This window comes from Aulonocara stuartgranti, assembly GCF_965226115.1.
Source record: "Aulonocara stuartgranti genome assembly, chromosome: 17".
NCBI classification, from domain to species: Eukaryota; Metazoa; Chordata; class Actinopteri; order Cichliformes; family Cichlidae; genus Aulonocara; species Aulonocara stuartgranti.
In genome coordinates this window covers 39,557,622-39,577,126 of record NC_138953.1, presented here as the reverse complement: position 1 = coordinate 39,577,126, position 19,505 = coordinate 39,557,622, and the positions used below count along the sequence as shown (strand labels likewise).

General features: G+C 42.7%; 2 protein-coding genes across 11 annotated transcripts in view; one reads left to right on the top strand and one right to left on the bottom strand.

Moving 5' to 3' along the window:
• Positions 1-304: 304 nt before the first annotated feature.
• The window catches only part of zap70 (zeta chain of T cell receptor associated protein kinase 70), a 41,305-nt gene continuing 22,104 nt past the window's right edge, over positions 305-19,505 (bottom strand). For 5 of the 8 annotated variants that reach the window (XM_082511211.1, XM_082511212.1, XM_082511208.1 and 2 more), the window contains 13 exons: positions 15,897-15,972; positions 7,701-8,167; positions 5,978-6,138; positions 5,754-5,892; positions 5,586-5,670; positions 5,422-5,441; positions 5,299-5,338; positions 4,734-4,932; positions 4,435-4,641; positions 2,248-2,440; positions 1,722-1,862; positions 1,526-1,638; positions 305-778 (listed from right to left, as the gene is read on the bottom strand). In XM_082511211.1, the coding sequence (XP_082367337.1) occupies positions 655-778; positions 1,526-1,638; positions 1,722-1,862; positions 2,248-2,440; positions 4,435-4,641; positions 4,734-4,932; positions 5,299-5,338; positions 5,422-5,441; positions 5,586-5,670; positions 5,754-5,892; positions 5,978-6,138; positions 7,701-8,167; positions 15,897-15,972 (1,965 nt within the window). In that variant the 3' untranslated portion in view covers positions 305-654. Of the gene's footprint in view, positions 779-1,525; positions 1,639-1,721; positions 1,863-2,247; positions 2,441-4,434; positions 4,642-4,733; positions 4,933-5,298; positions 5,339-5,421; positions 5,442-5,585; positions 5,671-5,753; positions 5,893-5,977; positions 6,139-7,700; positions 8,168-8,494; positions 9,086-13,392; positions 13,515-15,896; positions 15,973-19,505 lie in introns of those variants that run through there. The other 3 variants (XM_082511213.1, XM_082511214.1, XM_082511215.1) reach the window with 3 other exon arrangements.
• Positions 16,624-19,505, top strand: part of adamts10 (ADAM metallopeptidase with thrombospondin type 1 motif, 10) — a 61,478-nt gene continuing 58,596 nt past the window's right edge. For 2 of the 3 annotated variants that reach the window (XM_082511194.1, XM_082511193.1), the window contains exon 1: positions 16,624-16,915. The gene's annotated coding sequence lies outside the window, so the exon portion shown is untranslated. The remainder of the gene's footprint in view (positions 16,916-19,505) is intronic. The other variant, XM_082511189.1, reaches the window with a different exon arrangement.

Here is a 19,505-nt window from a genome sequence, read left to right as displayed (position 1 = left end):
TTCATAATGTCTTTAATTGTAATGTCTTTTGTGTTATGATTGATTTTATGAGACAGACTGCAGAAGACCAGTTGAATGGAGGCTCGTAGTTTTCCCGCCACATCTGTGATAAAGTTACAGATTTTTATTTTTATGGTTTTGGAACATCTGGAACATCTGGAAAAGAACAATTAAGACTTATAATGTCAGACTGTTGTTGTAGCTCCAAGAAAGAAAAAGAAAAAAAATCACACAGCACTTAAGAATGAATTCAGTCATATCAGCAGATTTATGATAAGTTAATCCACATTTTTCACTCACATAATTCGTTTGTTTCTAGTTTATTAGGCTAAAAACAGTAAAAATGCTTTTAGGTGGAGGCGGACAAAGACGCAGATTTGAATACATGGTTCGATTAAAGTAGCAGAAAATAAAATTAGTTTTGTTCAGCAGTATTACGACACTTAACATTCAAACCACGGCAGACAGAGAGCTTCCTCGCACGGCTGACACACTGAAGTCCGATTTACAAATGCACATTTATTGCTGCGTCGCTTCTGCGGTCAAAGCTGGTCACTGTGCACAGTTCATAAAACACTCTTTGTTTTGGTTGTTTAATGGCCGGCTGAAAGGACGCTTTGTGCAGCGCTGGGACAGAATGTGCCTTTTTTCTGTCTACTTGGTAGGCTCGGGTGCGGCGGCGGCTGCGCCTTCCTCAGGCTTGGCCTTGCCGGATATGGAGTAATGATAACTCCTCATGGCCTCCTCGACCTTCTTGAAGTCAGGACGGTCCTCGTGTCTGTGAGAGAGGAGAGGGGAGGAGCAGAGAGAGGAGGCTGTGATAAATAGAAGTCACAGGATTTTAAGAGGATGCGTTGCTTGCTTAATCTGACGCTAAAAAACAAATATTCAAGAGGAAATTGTTTTCATTTACGAGGGAACGACTGAGGAATATAATGTCGTTAGGTGACAGCAGCCATGCCTGACGTATGAAAACTACATAAGTCATTAAATACACTGCTGTGAAAAGTGTTTGCCCTCCTCCTGTTTTCTTAGTTTAGTTTTTTGCACATTTGTCATACATATGTTTCAGGTCATCAAACTAATTTTAAATGAGTCTTTTTAGACAAAAACAACAAGAGTAAATACAAAATGCAGTTTTTAAACGATTTAAGTACGTTTACTTTATTCAGGGGAAAAAACTACAGACCCTGCGTGAAAGACTAATTGCTCCCTAAAGCTAATAGCTGGTTGTGCTACTCTTGGCAGCAAGAACTGCAATCTAGCATTTGTGATAACTGGCAATGAGTCTTTCAGCCACTCTTCGTGGCAGTATTGTTTAATTCAGCCAGACTGGTGGGTTTGAGCATTAACGGTGTGTTCAAGCATCTCAGCTGGATTTGAGCTCGGACTTTGAATGTACCATTTCTTTCCCAGTTCTTATTGTGGAAACATGAACTCTTGTTGTTTTGTTGTACATACATACAGACAACCTCTGTTTATGCCTCTCTTATATAACGCACGCACAAGACCATCGGTTTCTCACTTGTATGTCCAGCACTCTTTCATCAGTGTATATACTCGCTCTGGACATGCCGCCGGACAATCCATGCGGCTCCCGTTCTCAATGAAGCGGATCACGTCGGGTCCTTTCATTTTCTGGAGAACAAATTCAAAGACAGGCAGCGTGAGCTCTGGGATCACGTCATGCTTTGATAACCTTCTGCAGTAATCTGTCTTACCTTGTAGGGTTTCCCTCCGTAGGAGAACGCCTCCCACATGGTGACACCAAAACTCCACACGTCGCTTTTGCTGGAGAATTTGTGGAAGAGTATACATTCTGGTGCGTACCACTTGAGCGGCCATTTACCTGCAGTACGAGCCTGTGAACACAACGTTTATGATGGTGAGAAGCACGCCAAGGACTCGGCCAAAGCAAGCAAACATCGGCGATGGTATTTAGGGCCTTGGAGTGAAGGATTGCTGGGGCTCTCTGGTAACTACATCCACTCCAGATATGGGTCAGTAAATCAGTAAAATGGAAATCAATTGAGTGTTTAGTTCAAACAGGGCACCTGACACATTTTTGTCAATAGGAGCTAATTACTGTTTGCACATTGTGAGGTCAGCAACTCGCAGAAGGGCAATCCATCTAAGACATACTCTCTGTTTGCACACACTGATAAAACCCACACCGGACTCTCTAATCACTCTGTATTCATGCAACTTTGTCTTGCGGTACAACAATATTAAAAAATTCGTGAGTACTTTGTAGTAGTTGTCATCTGCTCCCAGGGCCTTGGAGAGGCCAAAGTCACTGATTTTGGCGAACTGTTGATTGACCAGCAGGACGTTGCGAGCCGCTAAATCTCTGTGCACAAAGTTCTTCTCCTCCAGATACTTCATGCCCATCGACACCTGGTGCATCAGGTTCACAATGTTCTCCACCGATACGGTATCCCTGTGAGGACACACGTCCAGAGAAAAGAAGCATTAGGATATTTTTAGTACACAAATGTAGTTTTTTCCTAAGACAGCTGGGATGGGCTCCAGCTGCACCCCCTGAACCTGGACTGGAAAAGCAGAAGTAAATAGATGGACAGATGATCGATGATGATGATGACACAAAACTTGTCCAGTTCCTTTTGATGCAACAAAACACTGAATATTATTGCAGTTTTAAGTATCCAGAAACCTTCAAATGAAGCAGCCTGAAAAATGAACCATCCTAAGTTTGAGTCTTTAAGACAGAAGTGGGGAACTCCAGGTGAGGTTTTAGATCTCACCCTGGGTCAACACACCTGAATCAATTTATTAGTTCATTACCAGGCCTCTGAAGAACTTCAGGACATGTTGAGGAGGTCAATTAGCCGTAATCAGCTGTGTTGGATCAAGGACCTGCAGGACACCGGCCCTCGAGGCCTGGAGTTGGACACCCCTGCTTTAAGACATATTTGGAGTTTTGGAATCATCCACCTCTCCATTTTCTGCTGCTTTTCCAGCTCTGAGTCATGGGGGCAACAGTCTGAGCTGAAACGCCTCATCCAGATGTTCAGGGGAAATACCGAGGTGTTGGCAAAATGTGAGCTCTGTCCTGGTTCTGCCCCAGGGCCTTCACCTGGGAGGACATGCCCAAAACACCTCACCTAGGATGACTCTCAGCTGGAGAAGCTTTTGCGTGTCATTCCCCTGCTCTTTTATCTATCTCTAATATCTCTATTGACTGGACTTGAGTTATAGGCTTCTCTTTGCTTTACTTAAGTCTTGGAAAGAGTGAAGGTGGCTATTAAAATGTTATCCTGGCACTAAAGCAAACACATAACCTAAAGGACGTGTAAAATCACATCCCCATGTTCCAACTTCTGCCCTTCGAGAGCTGCTGCTGTCCATACAGAGTACGGTCTTGCCTGCTCTCCTATAAAATTAAGATGTAAGAAAGCGTACGTTCACTTTTGTTGTTCTGTATTTATTCCGTCATAACGTGACAGTTCTGAGAATACATGGAGCTGCCACAGGAAAAAAGAACGGCCTCATAAAGATCAGAAATGTCTTGGACGAACAGATTGTCTGATTCATTCCTCATCAGCATGTCATGGCAAGGACTTCTGCAGTGTCAGTATCAGAATCCACCTGAGAAGTACAGACTTGTACCAGGACGCACTTTGAGGGCTCACCTTGAATAGAAAGGGGTTATAGTAGCACCACTCTGTTTACTATTTACCACGTAGAAGAGCTGAGTTCTTTGAGATAAAGTAAGATTATTCACATCGACATGTTTTGATCCTTGTTACAGCTGAAAGATTTCTATGCATGAAACTGACTGACCCTAAACCACAGCCCTGTTTGGTGCAAAACCCATCCTGGGGCAGTGCATGTCTGTGGGAGCTGTTAGGGTTACACTGACATGTATGTATTTTTGTAAAGTCAGAGCGTAATCTGATCTGACTCTACACATGCTATATAGGATTCGTAAGGATCTGAGTGTCATGAAAAATAATAAATAAGATGGTTTTTTTATATAAAAATATGTAAGTCAGACCTTAATCAGTCTCCTAGTTACACCCCTAAAACTGAAATCTCACTATTGCTGGTTTAAAAAATCCTCTGAAGTTTTATTCACTAAAGATTTTTTTTAAAGGTTTACTTGAGTCATTTGTGTTATTTCAACAAAATACTGTGTTTTTTGGATTTACTTTAAAAAAAATGTACAATGAATGTAAAACATTGAAGCAATACATAAAATATATAAAATAAATACGTAACTGATAAATAAATGAAATAAAAAATATTAACACTTTTATTCAAAAGTTATGTCAAGTGGTTCCACCCAACCGTGCTGCAGGTTAGGATAACTGCTAAGAAACTGACTCAAAGAAAAACCAGAGTTTACCAATAAATAAATAAATAAAACAACTTTTTTTAAGTGTAACTACAAACAGTTAAAGATGAACTTACTTGTTGGAGGAGAGGAATTTGTTCAGCGGTCCGGCAGAAGCCATCTCCATGACCAGCATAAGACAGTCTGCGTTGCACAGGCCAAGCATGCGGACGATGAACGGGTTACTCAGCTGGTGCATGATCTCTGCCTCCCGCATCATCTCCTCCTTCACCAGCTTCTCGTTGTCGTTCTTCAGCACCTTGACGGCCACGTCTATCTGACCCCTGAATCCAAACAAAACACAGGCAGCGACATCAGTAGACGCACGCACGCACGTACGGCTCAGCGTCTGTTTTTAAAATGTTCGGCTCCTCACGATTCTGTTTTGAAGACTCCCTTCTTGACACAGCCAAAGTTCCCAGAGCCGAGCTCCACCTCGTCCATCAGCAGGTCGGACCTCTGGATGTTGAACCTCTTGATATCATTGGGGTTGTGATACGGGTTGAATCCATTGCAGTCCATGGGGAGAAGGTCGCGGTCTTCGGGCACAGTAGTCTTTGTGACCAATGCAAGAGCTGCAAAGTACAAATTGCACACAATAAATTGCATGTACTTTGTTTGTAGATATAATGTGCAAAATATTTCAAACTTGAAGGTTTTACATTCAAAATCACGTATCAGAGTCTAAAACATGATGCACTTGTATAAATTAATTACCCAGTGATATATTAACTGGACACTGTTACTGAGGAATTACATTTTTTAACTCACAACCTTTAAACACAGCGCTTGGCATGCAGTTATAATCTATCAGATTTCAGTCTTCCTTCTACGACTGATTGTGTAATTGTGAGTTTTTTTATTTGAACGCATCCTTGCAGGAACAGCCATCGCAGTTTATGCTCAATGCTGCCTGTGTGTTTGCACTGCTGGCTACCGACCTCGAGGTGGCGGTGTGTATCCATTGGCGCCGCGTGGCCTCTGAAAGGAATGACAAAGAAATAAATCTCAGAGGATGAAGACGTGCGCTGACTTGAACAGTGCAGGATGTACCGACTACTTACATTGGGAAGACTGGGTGTCTCTGAAAAATGACAGGAGAATTTCATTAGTGAATAGAATCAAAAAAGAACGTTGCGTATTATATTATTCATATTATGAATAAACCACAATATAAACTGCAAATTCAGGCTGAGATGTGATTAAAAAAGGAAAGATTGGTCAGTACTTTCAACAGCAGCTTTGCCGTTAACACACGCCTCTCCGAGAACGGTTACAAGGCCGTCAGGTTTCATCTTCAGATACTCCACCAGCTGAACATTGAGAATAAGTTTAGTTTAGGCCAGAAAAACGACACACAAGTAAAGAGGAAGAAAAAAAGAGCCTGAGGACCGACCTGCCAGACTGTGTCAAACTTTGTTCCCTCAGGCATAGAGAATTTCCCCGACTTGTCCTGGAGGATCTGATAGTGGTACACCGTTTTCCCGTACATCATGGAGAGAGCGTATGTGCCAGACTCCTCTCTGTCTCTGATTCTGAGGAACAAAACACACATAAATGCAAAATCTTTACCCAACAAACAAACACAGCAGGCTTTTTAAAAAAGAAGCAAAAACTTACAGAAACTTGCCGTCCGGTTGTGCTCCCGAGTAAAGCCGCCTCTCCCCCTCATGGCGGGAGATTTTGCTGTGGTACCAAGGCATTTTCTCATGGGCTGTAGTTGCGATCAGCTTCTCGAGCTGAGGAGCTTGACTGATGATGGCCTGCTCCATGGCTTCGCCCTGAACCGGAAAAATGATCACGTGTTATCTCCGTGTTTTGCAATAATGACTTTTTATCTAAAATTGCGGGGAGGACTGCATCGCAGCTTGCTGGTGTTTCTGAATTTGCTCATGCTGGGTGTCAAATGCGGTGGAAGGTGGTGCATGTGAAGCTCAGAGAGGGAACGTTATGACACTCGAGCTGCAGGCGAATTCTGCATAGACGTGGAGCTAGTTTGGCTCTTCAGTTGTATCACCGGTGTCAAAAAGATACTGATCGTTGTATGTGGCAGGTTACTGGAGGAGGCACAAGTGAAAATGCTCTTCTTAGCTTTAGTCTTGTTGACTAATTCTTTCAGTGCTGTCATCTCAGACCCTCGTACTCCCACCTGGCCTGCCTTTTCTTTCCAGTTACCTGCTCACTTTGTTCCTATTCCCCCATCTTGACTCTTTACTTTAGCTTCTACCGTCTGTCTCATACTTTTGGTTCTCGTTTCTAAGAACTGTAGCTTGTTAGTGCAACTACTTTCCCCAGGCCACAGAAACCTTCAGAGGAACTGAGAGCTCCTACCTGTGTTCCTACTTGAGGAAAGGTTTGGAGAGATTGTGTGTGGGCAAAGTCTCTCCCACTCCACCAAAAAAGTCCCTTCAGAAATGTCAGTTAAACCAGACTCAAACATACGGCTTGCGGGGAAGACCTTTCCCCGAGTTAGAGTCCGATCGGGGCCACAAAATGAAAACGTTGCAGAGAAGAAGGTCACAACTTCAAACTTCTCGTTGTATTTGCAGAGAGCCATTAAGAAGGGAGGGATTGTCCGAGTCCGAGGTCTGGGCCGTCACAAGTTTTTCAAAAGTTGTTTAAAGTCTACCAGCAAAGTGTGACCTGGCGCTGCCACACCACTGATCTTTAACTTTGAACACTTTGTTTCTTTGTAACGACATTCACTGACTGATGTGGGAAAACTGACACATGTTGGTAAGATTGCTGATTTTTGATAAGACACCTCGTGTTGTTGTTTTTTAAATAGTGGTTCATTAAATGTGAAGGTTTCTCAGACGTACGTGTACTTTTAAAAAAATATCTACATGTCAATACAGCAGTGGAAAGTTTTATCTGTGCAGCTGCTCTCAAATAACCACAAAAAAACAAAATGGCAAATTTTGCTTACAGGCGAAAACATTTATCAGATCACAAATTTTTTATTTTGTATAAATTTTTCACCCATCAGCAGATTTTCTATTTGGTTTATTTGCTATATTTTGCAGCGCGATGAGGGCGGAAAATATAACGACTGAAGAGATCACTTTGACTGCACTGTACAGCGGGCTGGATGCAGACATCAAAGCTATCTCCATGAGCAGAAGTCAGCACATTTGCATGGTTAAATTTTGTAAAAACAACAACCGTAGTTTGTTGGGAAGACATTTAAACATATTCAATATCACAGAAAAGTAATTATAGCTAAAAAATGAACTTTTCAGTCTCCGAAATGCTCAGGTAAAGTACAAGTAGCTCAAAACTCTACCCTACATGGTTATTTTCTTTTTCTAAACTCTTCAGCACCACCCGACACCCGGCTCACCTCCAGATTCCAGGTCTGCTTCACGTACTCCCTCAGCATGTTTTCTCTCAGACTGTCAAACACGCCTTGCCTGATCGGCGTATCTGGGGAGCGTAGACACGGCTTCTTCAGGAGGCACACCAGGCCGTCGGAGTCTTTGCTGTAAAACTCACAGAGCTCTGCAGGGCCACAGTGAGGCTTCCCTCCTGTGATGCAGTAAGTCCCGTTAAGCTGTTTCTCTACGGAGTAATGGTGGAACTCCAGGTTCCACACGATAGACAAGACGTAGCCCCCCAGACTGCGGAGACACTGCCGCAGCAAGAAGAGGCCGTCGGACATCCCAGCCAGCTTCAGGTGCTGCTCGGCGTCCGAGCGACTGATGCTGCCGTAGAAGAAAGGCAGCTCGGCCGCAGGGTCGATGGACATGGTGAGACCTGGTAAAAGTTGGCCTGGCCTTGAAGTCCTGGATGTAATCAGTGAGAGAGAAACTAGAGAGACAGAGAGGAGGGAGGGGGACATTTCTTTGAGAAAACTGACCAATGGCACAGATTGAAACAAATTTGCCACCTCTGACCGCTCGGCTTTTTTAGTTTCTACCTCCTCCACTCACAGCCAGATCAATGCAACTTTCTAATTTACCAAATTACAAATACAAGTTGGTGGGAATACAGCTTAAAAATGGACAACACTAAAATCAGTACTACAAAAAGCAACAGAAAAGCCCCAAAAGACAGACACACACACACACACACACACACACACACACACACACACACACACACACACACACACACACACAACCTGGATAACCTCACCTTCTCTTCCCTTCCCAGCTGTGTTTCACTAGGATCTACAACAAACCCAACAGAGCTGCGCTTCTCAGGAGCCTGACACGTACAAGTGAGGAGACATATGTGGGGATGTGACACTTAGCATGAGGCACCCACACTTTGAGACTGCATAAAGTTTGCAGGTTAACAAAGTGATGACACAAGCCACAACAGGAAGTCGCAGTCCGCCCTCACAGCCTCCTTTCTCCAGCGTGTCGCTCTTCCGTTGAACAGGTGCTGTACGGTTACAGAACATTCCCTCTGCTTTAAAACTCATCGTTTTTTCATTTTATGGAACAAAAAAACTGAGATCAAAGTATCGTTACTGTAACGAGCGTGTGCGCGATGAGAAGCGCTGGTACTCGGTTGACTTTATTGTGAACGGGAGTAAGGACAACTTTAAAATCAAAAGGGTTTCGACTGCAGCGTGGAACGGTTACGCGACAACAAGCAGAAGATGTTTGAGATAAAGAGGGAAATCGACAGCGATCACAAGACGTCACAGGCATCAGCTCAGAAAACCCAGAAAGGAAATGATCTGAAATGAAGAGAAAGATCGAGATTTCATGAAGACACGCAGGAGATCAGCCAGGCTGCTCTCCTGAGCTCTTCTTCGATTTGGGAGTAAATAAAGACGAGAAGCACATTTAAACAAAGCGGCATGCAAACTGATACGTGATTGTCTTTGTGTTATTCTCACTATGTGTCCATCAGTTTCATTTCTTCATATCAGTGAAAACTTCACCCCCTCACAAAGAGTGCAGTTTTTATAACGATGAAATTATAAACCTAAAACCTGACATACACAGCATGTGCCATAAGTTACTTACAGTAAAACAGGAGGTGTGATTACCAAAAGCTGGCAAATCTACTTTACTGTAATTTAACTTCTTACACCGTAACATATAACATGTTTTTAAACACTATGTGAAATAAAAAGTGCAAAACCTCAGCTTCCTGGTTATATACCTGAGCTGCTTCCCACATCAACAGTGGACAACCAAACAGCAACATACGACTGCCACAAGAAACCAGGTTTTACTGCAGCATGACCTCCAAAACGCCACAACAAAGACCAGACCCTACAGTGTGGACAAATGGATGTCGCCTAGACATGAGCAGCAATGCTGGAGCGCTTCATGATCTGCACCTAAAAGGTGTTTATTTTAGTCAGTATGGATGTGCAGCACATGGAAAACTGGTTTTTCTAACGAATGGAGACTAACTGTTCATACGTTTATTCAACTTCTGCACCACCTAATCCGATCTCAACACACGGGAATAACTATTATGGAGTTTATTTTTATTTTTAATGCAGAAAGGTGTTTATCTTTTTGCTGTCATTTGACTTTAAAGCTAAAATAAGCTTCTTTTTTTTTACCCCATTCTGCTTAAATTTAGTGTGCAAATTTGCTTATTGCATTATTTTATATTAATGTACATTTAATTATTTTTTATTTTAGACTGCTTTGAGAGCAAAAAAGGCAATTTAAAGGCATCAACTTGAGCTCCATGTAAGCACTTTCTGATATTTTATAGATAAACAATAAATGACTTGCATCTTGTTTGTGTATGTGTTGAGAAAGGAGGTCTACTCCTGTAAAAAGTCTATAAATGGATGCAGGTGACTCTATTCTTTTTCCCCATTTCTCATTTAAATTCCCCATACACTGTGGGGCGTTTAAGTGGGTAGCGCGGTGATACAGCAGCTCAAAATTTATGATCAACTTCTGTGATATTACTTGAGCAAACTGAAAGGGAAAGTGAATTTAATAACAAACCCCCTTTAACAGACCGTGACAAGCATATTAGCCATGCTGCTGTAATTTACGACCAAACTAACCAAAACACTGACGGCTTTCCAACAAAACATTAAAAGGTCCAACAACAGCAGAAGCCAAGTCCCGGCTCTGCGTGTGCTCTTTATAAACTAAGAGTTTGGTGCTTTCTTTCTTTTTTCTCCGCCCTCCCTCTTTTTATTTAACAAAAACAAAGACTGGCGGGAGATGAGGCGACACATGGCACGGTTCCTGAGCCAAGCTTTGAACCCACACTGTTGCGGGGTGTCTTTCATGCAGCGCCCGGGACTAACACACAGAAACTGTTTGCATGCAGTGTATAATTCCCTCTGATGTGCAAAGAATACTTTGGTACAAGAGTGTTGCAGAGTAAGCAGATAGTGATTGACCCAATGAGTGGTGGAAAAAAAGAGTCCTATGAGTCACTCTGTTTTCAGCAAGCCGAGGACTCGATACGAGATCTCGAGGCCTGAACGCTCGTTTTCCACAGAGAACAGAGAGAAAGTTTTCTGGTGTGAGAGTAAATGCAATTAAATAGGAATCAAAAACCTGATTGTGTTTGTCATTTGGTCAAACTCGTCTGTTCTCGGCAGACTCACAGCTCCAGGTTATCGTTTTAGATGGCAGTGATAACGGGGGTTGTGACAGAGCGAAACGAAACACGGCGGCCATTATGATCTTTCTGGTGGGTTCACCATTTCTATCTTGTCATAATGGCTAACCCGCCACAACATTATGTGCTCGGACGCACGAGCTTCGACAGACTATGCGAATACTTTGACATCTTCAAACCATTTGCGCTCGGATAAAAGCAACGAGGTCGAGCTTTTAAAGGCGACCTCAGCGCAAGCGTCAAGTGTTTATTCAAGTAAACCACAATTAGGAAGCGTAAACATTAGCAGCGGAAACACATTCGACATGAAGGCAGAGCAGCGCTTAGAGCTGACAGCGTTATGTGCTCATGTTTAGCGTTTACAGTCCTCAACTTTTTTTTAGCTGGGTGCGTTAGCGTGCTAACACGTGCTAATGTGAAGGAAGAACTAAACGAGGAAGAAGATGGGGACGTCGTTGACAAAAGTGAAGAGGACTTTAATTTTTTTAAACAGTTTTTGCTGAAATATTTAAAAAATAATTTTAAAAAAACCCAACCCCATCGTGGCCTCTGGACCCAGATAGCAGGGCTACTTATGGCTCGCTAGCAAATGCTACGTAAGCTAGATCTAGCCTAATACTCAGTAGACAAGCTTGACATCTGTCACACCAAGCCTAGTGTGGCCCAGCTGTCACAACACACCTGTAATCTGACCCATATAAGATGAATTAGGGGCTTCTGGCCCACAGAAAACCTGGAAAATGATCATTTATTGCAAAGAAAAGCCAGCGCGTCATCACAGTCACTGTTATTCTTCACAGTACTTTTCTCAGATGTGTCAGTCTGACGCGTGGTAACCAAGTACAGCTACAGGTTTTAGAAAAATAAACCATTTGTGTAATATTTGTGTTACTGAGTGTAAACTCCTCCTCGGCTCATTTAAACAGCAGAAATATTATTAATATGTGGGCACAGTCACAGTGTTGAAGTGGGGAACCCGACAAGAGGCAGAAACGTGCTTGGTGTAAATAGCGATCAGTCAAATAGCTGCTTAACTGGCTGCTGAGAACAACATGACAAAAAGCAAATCACCAGAACAGTGTTGGTCCTTATCACGCACGAACGCACCAGCGTGAGCTCAGACAGTCGATGTGCCTCTCTGTTTTCTGTAGATTACCCACTGATATTAAATCAAGAGCATAGCAGTGATAACTATTTAGAGTTTTTAGGTCATGATTATTTTCTTTGTGATATCAGGAAGTTAGCTCATGGCTGTGCAACTCGAAGCATTTCTCTGTACATACATCAATGCGCGAGACTGTGTAGGCACCTCAAAACAGACAATGTGCCCTTTAACTGTCACATATGAAATTATTTTTCCAACAAAACTGAGCGAGCGTTCGAAGCGTGTAGGTGGAGTTGGATAAGAAAGTGCATCTGAAATCAGGAGCCCAAATGCCCCAAAGTGAATCATTATTTCCTGAATCAGTGGAAAAAAGTTGTTGTTAGATCCTGTTATCTGCTTTATGTTTTCCAAAGTCTGTACAGCACCTGGGAAATAACCTGACAAGATGTGATTAAATCACATTAACTGTTCAGGCCTACCTCAGGTAGGATTCATTAGCATTCAAAGAGAGATTTATATTCCTCTTAACAATAACTCTACTTTGATTTCTGTTCACTATAATGAGTGTTTGTGTCAACCGTGTCTTTATCTAAAAATAAACTATGCTAAAACTCTGAATATCACACTGTGAGTTAAACAGAGCCCGTTCTGCACGTAAAAATTCATCTTCTGCTCGTCCAAACCGATTCTGTCCGACTGTGGCCGACACATGTAGCAGATATGCCTCAGTGCAGCACCCAAAATACATCCAGTCATTTTAAGAACAGTTACAAGGGATCACAGACACACACGGACCTCTTGGGTGTCTTAAAACCTACACCATTTTTTTTTGGTTTTCTATTCCAAGTCGCAATGAAAGCAGCTATTTATGTTTTGAGCATGTAATGACTGCTTTTCTGAGCCAGAGCAACAATGCCGCGGCCGACTGCGGTGCACGCACTCTTTTATTCTCCTTTTTTTTGACTGTTTCTATATAGTTGTGAATATAAAACAAACCTCAGTTGGAATTAAATTTAACTGATCGATTAGATCTTGTTGGACTGAAGTCATCAAAAACTTTGTAAATGAATAGCTAAACTACATTTTCACGTGTTTCATGGCCTCATGTTGCTATTAAATCAACGTTTACTCAAATATGTGAATTCTCGAGCACATCGAGTTCAAACTCCTTTGCAGCTTTTTGTCTGTATAACTGCATTACAGCAACTTCTCAGGCTCAGACTTCAGGTCGTCTTACTTTCACCCACCTTACTGGGCTGTTGTGTTTTTCCACACAAGACACAAGTATATACATAAGTGTAACTAACCAGTTTAACCAATACGACACAGTCTGTTGTTACATAATCAGATATAAAAAAAAACTTACAGAGCACTGTTGTTCCAGGCAGACGCAGAGCAGTGTTGTTGCTTCAGAGGCAAAGATATATCTGTTGATCTGACAGAAATGTAAGGTGCTGTGAAGACGCGAGGGTTTAGAGACAATGACACACACTCACATACACACACACAAACCCACACACAGGCAAAACGGCAAATGGCATGCGTGGAGGGCTGATTTCAGTTTGACTGTCACCAGTGAGCCTCTCAGTTAAGTTAAATCCCAGCTGATGTATTACAATCTGTACAGTGCCATGTCTGAATATGCGAAACAGTGAATTAATATTAGAAGAATAAACCAGCATTATTGGGGAGTTCCTCTTTTTTGCTTTCGAGATGAAAACGATTTGGTCTGCTGGTTGAACTCGAGTCAGGATGCACTTACTTAGCCCATGAACAAAGGGAAAGAGATTCCTCTGTCCATAGAATAAACAAAGTAACATCTTACATGTTAAAGGTCAAAAATTTGCATGCTCGATCTTCTTTGTCTTCCGCACTTCTGCACCACCATCAGCCTAACTGCCCCAGGCTGGTGTTAGTCACCGACCGTCTGCCGCTTCATGCTCGTGGTGGTCTGAGTAGGCCTTTGCACCTCTTGCCCTAAACCTACATCTAAGGATGCCTAATTATTAAAATGATGGCCTCGTTCTTCGAGCAGTCTTCTCTTCATGTTGCAATCATCCTATTTATTTATACAAAGTCAGCCATGCAAAAGCTGTAAAATAGCAAGTGGTGGTTTTACACAAGGCGCTGACCTATTTTTCAGCACCTGTAGATAGATGACATTTGACCATCATGAGTTTCCCCTTGTTTACGGCGCAATGCTCCGTCTGTTTATCTGTTTTTGCATTTCACATTCTCACATGACAGCTGAACACGTGCAGTCAGCTGGCACTGTCCCATGAATTGATAGGATTTAAATATAAAGAGTGGAGACAGCAGAAAAGACAGCTGGCCAGGTGCTGTCCAAAATGAACATACATATGTTTGTGTACATATGTTTACAATATATACAAAACACTTTATATCGATAGTCTTTTAGATGAATTGTTAAAATTATAAAATACATTAAAGGTTAAAAGGTTAAGTCATAGCTAGGGTAACAGTAACCCCTTCCTGATTTCTTAGTTTTTTGGCATATTTGTGACACTTAAATAGAGACAAAAATAACCAGAGTAAATACAAAAAGCGGTTTTTGGGGTGGCTGTGGTAGTGTGATGGTCTCGGGTTGCTTTGCTGCTTCAGGGCGACTTGCTGTAATTGATGGAACCTGGATTCTGCTGTCTGCTGGAGGATGTCCAGCCATCACTCAGGTTATGCAGCAGGTCAGTGATCCGAAACACATCATAAGTCTACCTCTGAGTGACTAAAGCAAAAGAGGTTTTGGAGAGGCCTAGTCAAAGTCCGGACTCAAATCCAATTGAGATGTGTTGGCATGAACTTAAACAAGCTTTTCGTGTTTTAAAATCCTCTAATGTGGCTGAATTCAAACAATTCTACAAAGAAGATTTGGCGAAGAATTCCTCCACAGTGATGTAAAAGACTGATTGTCAGTTATCACAAACACTTGACTGCAGTTCTTCCAGCTGTCAGATTTAGGGGGCGATGACTTTTCACGTACGGCCGGGTAGGGTTGGAGTATTTGTTTTGTATTTACTCTGGTTATTTTTCTCTAATATTACAATTAGTTTGATGATGTGAAACATGTAAGTGTGACAAATATACCAAAAGGGAGCAAAAGAAATCGGGAAGGGGGCAAATACTTTTTCAAAGCGTTGTATCTTAGCAGCAAAAAGACTAGAGGGAGGGAAATATGTAGCTGGTGTAACATCCAAAAGCACATTCATGTTACATTCTTTGTTTAATTTCTACACATGTAAAATAATTTTTTAAATGTGTAAAAGCGTTAATTTGATATTTTACAGGAAGCTTTGAGGTTTTTACTGTGAGTGGTTGCTAGGCAACCGAGGTAACTGCTGGAGACTTCTGGGATAAATTTTGGTCTTTTAGCTGAATTTTTATAGGTTTTACAGCATTTCCTACTGATAAAGACCCCAAACCCATTTACTAAAGTAATTAACTTGTGACTAAACAATTAAATGACAGATATTTAACTTTTTTAACCGTCTTCTCTAGAAATTTATGTTTTTCATAATAGATTAAAAAAAAAAAAAATCCCCAGGATATTTCTGTGAATTAACAAAAACCTGTTTTATAATCACAGGACAGTCTGGGCAATGACCTGGAGCACTTTTTATGTAATTTCACACATTTATTTCTGACAATTTAAGCCCAAACTTGCGCTTCGTTACACGTATAGATACATGTACACGTCTAAGTTACAGAACTTGTGGTGTAGCCAGGATACTGTGTTGAGGGAGAATTGCCATCATGACATAACAGACATCTACTCTCCACTCCAGCACCTGTGCAATACCCACAGCACCAAACCAACAGCAGGGATAGCAAACCCCACACACACTCAACCCCCACCTCTGCAGCGGCTGCAGCTGCTTCTTTGGAGTTGCAGATCTGGCACCGAGTCAGCAGGATCCCGCTGAATCCAGTCCTGCAAAAACAGACAAAACGAAACCACAGAGGAAAATGTTTTCCTACAAAATAAAAGCATGCATTTTACAGGTAGGAAGTTTCAGCCATGTCCTAATCGGAGCAAGAAGTCAGTTTAATTTGGTCGAATTCAGACTGAAGTTGTAGAACTGATCACCAGGTTGAACCCCCAAAGCAGGTGTGGGTAATTCGCCCCAAGAATGACCTCTTAAAAGTCACCACAACAAGAGCTCCTTGAAACAAAGTGTGGAAAGCACAGGCTCCTCATCGAGTTGTGCTTTTCAGAGGTCAAAGTTAGATTGTGGCGCTCAAGAACTCGCAAAAAATAGGATTTTTTTGAGCTTAGACCTGTCAGACTTCTTTTTATATCGAGCTGAGCAGGGCCAGATTTCCACGAAGTGGTGTAATCTGCAGGATTTATTTATTTATTTAAAGCATTTTATAGGATTTCCGGTCCGAAAACAGCCAAACAGTATGCTCAGTGAGAAGGACTAGACGCCTTCTGCTTCTGCTTCTAAAACAGTTCGAGCTTGAGCCACTATTTAAGCTGTTTTACTGGACTCAGTGTCAGGTCTGTCATGCGCAAAGAAAACACAAACTGACCAACCACATTTTTATGCACAGTGTTCACGGGTTACAGGTATGCGTGATACAAAGTTGCGTAAAGGTCTTAGACCAACATCAGCTATCTTGGCCACAGCTCTGTATTTCTCATCGGCCCCTTGCCAACTGTGGAGTCCTGCCAAGACAAACTTTATTTTGAAATTTTTGCTCCCGGACGCTTCTATTTTTACCACGGGGGAAATTGACACCAGACTCCTTCTCTCCGCTTGTGGAAGTGGAAGAAGTTGAGTCTCCTCAGTCTCCTGCCGGCACCGCCTCCTCTCCGCTCGGCTGCTGAGGACAGACTCACATCGGAAACTTCTGCACGGGGACACGGGAAGGTAGGTCACCGAGCTCGGCTCCACTCTCTCTCATGCACAGCTCTGTAAGAAGGAAAGGCACTGCCCTGGCATGATGCTGGCTCTTCTAAGCTCTTGTCCGCTCCTTCCTGCAGAAACACTGCATGTCGCCCATATTTAGTGAGGCTCTTGCTGTCATGAGATCATTAGGTGCACCTCTGCGGACGTGAGCCTCACGCTGTCTTAGGGGATTTGTACTATTCCTAAAACCTCGAGTCCGTGAGTTGCTTCTCTTCTTCTTCGGAGTTCTTACTTATTAGCGCTGGGGTCGCCTTGTTAGCTGATGACAAGACGGTGTGCGTCTGTGTTTGTGTGTCTGTGTTTGTGTCTGCGTGTTGCTGAAGGGATGATGTGGCTGTCAGCGGACATCAGGTACCTGGTGAATGGTGGCGTTGTGTCGTTCGCCGGCTGGGGGCGCTACTCGCAGTTGCTCCAAAGCGCACTAAATCTGCAGCCCGTTTCTAAAGTTGCTAAAGTGTTATCACGGAAAACATTTAGACTGTTGCTAGTGTAATATATTTAGACTATATGTAACATTATGATAAACAGAGGGGCGAGCACAGGTTTAGAGACACAGATGTGGAATCATTGGCTGTGTGACATATCAGCACATGCACGTCCAAACAGCACGAATGACAGATGTGCAGGTTTCCTGATCACCGTGCAACATTTTTATCATTATTATTATTTTGCAGAAATATTCTTTAGCACACACAGATACAGTTTTAGTTTTTTATTTTGCTCCCATAAAAAACGCAACGTGGATGTGTAGTTTTACCAGATTACGCACACTTCTCCTTTTCTTCACATCCACATGTGATGCTTTTGTGTTTAAATCTCCTCCTTCTCCTTTTTTGGTAGCACTCATTCAACTTCATAGTAACCTTAAATTGGCTGCTGCCTCTATTAGGACAGCAAATTTACTTTATTTGTCCTGGGTCAGGTCGGTGCCTCCCAGAACTGCACAGCTTTTCTGTAACCTGCACATTTTTTCAATTTCTTTCTTTCTTCTTTTCTTGATTGCAGAGCTGAACTGACAGGCAAGCCTCTGTCAGTTCAGCTCTGCAATCATTTTAACACTGAACATTAAAGATTCCAGCAAATGTAAGGCTTTGCCTGTCGTAATGAATATTTTTGGTGTTTTTTGGATTGTTGTCAGTCGTAAACCAGATAAAAGACAGAAAGAGAAAAGCCTCCTCTGCCATCTGTGCTGCGCTGGTTCACTCACTCCGTGTCGAGTCAGCTCTCTCTCTCTCACTAAATATTGTTTCAGACTTAGAGAAGGACATTTTCAGTGAGGGGAGCACATCCGAGGTTCTCCGGCCTGTTTATGTTCCCACTTTTCATCTGCACACTGTTTATTTGGGGAAACAGAGAAAGGAATGCCTGCACTTTTCTCCTTCTTCTGCCTTATTTATTTATTTATTTTTACCAGAGATTTTAATCTGAGATATGATTCCACCCTCTCTGTCACCTGTCCAGGCTTCATGTTGATGGTGATCATGACTTATTTTTATTTATTCAAGGAGTTGATGCTGAGGCTGACGGACGCTGATGTGCGCGATTCGCTCCCTCACGGTCTCATTTGGACAGAGAAACTGTGGCGTGCAGTTACATGAAATAATAAACTCAACCTAAAGCTGATTCGTGTGCTCTCTGCTGACCAAAGTGGAGACTATATATATATATATATTTAGAGTAGTGGCAGTGGTGGGGGTGCTGTCCCAGACTTGAAGCTGAGCTGAGGGACACTTAGCATCTGTGCGGTCGACACAGACCGGTCATATGGTTTTGATTAGCGTGCTAGTTTTCGGATAGCTGCACTCTCCCTGGCAGCGGTTAGACACAAGGACAGCATAGTTAGGCTGCAGTATGAAAAAGGAATATCCATCCTGTTAAACACAGTTATAAAAAAGCACCAGTCAGTGTTCAGTAGATGATCAGATTATAAAAAAATAGAAGTGACGTGTCAATATGCCTCAGGGTCCACTGACTTGATTACACTTGAGTATTTTGGCCCACCCTTAAATTCCCACCTAATTATCCCGTGCGCTCCAACTCCTTTCTCTCTTGGTAACAACGACCCCTTTCTTTTCTCCTCTGCAAAGCTCTGATAGCCCTGGAAGCTGTGTGGCCCGGCTCGGAGCCCCCTCCCCTTTCCTTTCCTTTTTCTTTTTTTGGCCGCGATTGTAGAGCTATACGGTCGATATCCATCCAAGCAAAACCCAGACCCCGGAGAGTCCGTGCGCGCGCGCGCGCGCGCTCGCCTCGGCCTGGCCTCCTGACAAACATACGCTTTTTATTTCGTACAAGTGATACAGCCCAGAGGGAAAGCTTTGCACAACAGGAAGATGTACAACGCCGTCACCTCTGCGAGACAGCTCTCTCTTAATTTAGCCGCATTTCCAGAGTAGCAATAATTTACCAGAAGAGCTGTGTGCGCGGCGGTGCATGCGTGTTGTGGTGTGTGTGAAGCCTGTCCACAAATCTTTCTTAGCAGCTGTATTTGAATAGCACTAGTTTGTGTGTGTGTTGGGGGGGGTCCTATCTCTCCTCTCTTTCTCTGGCTTAA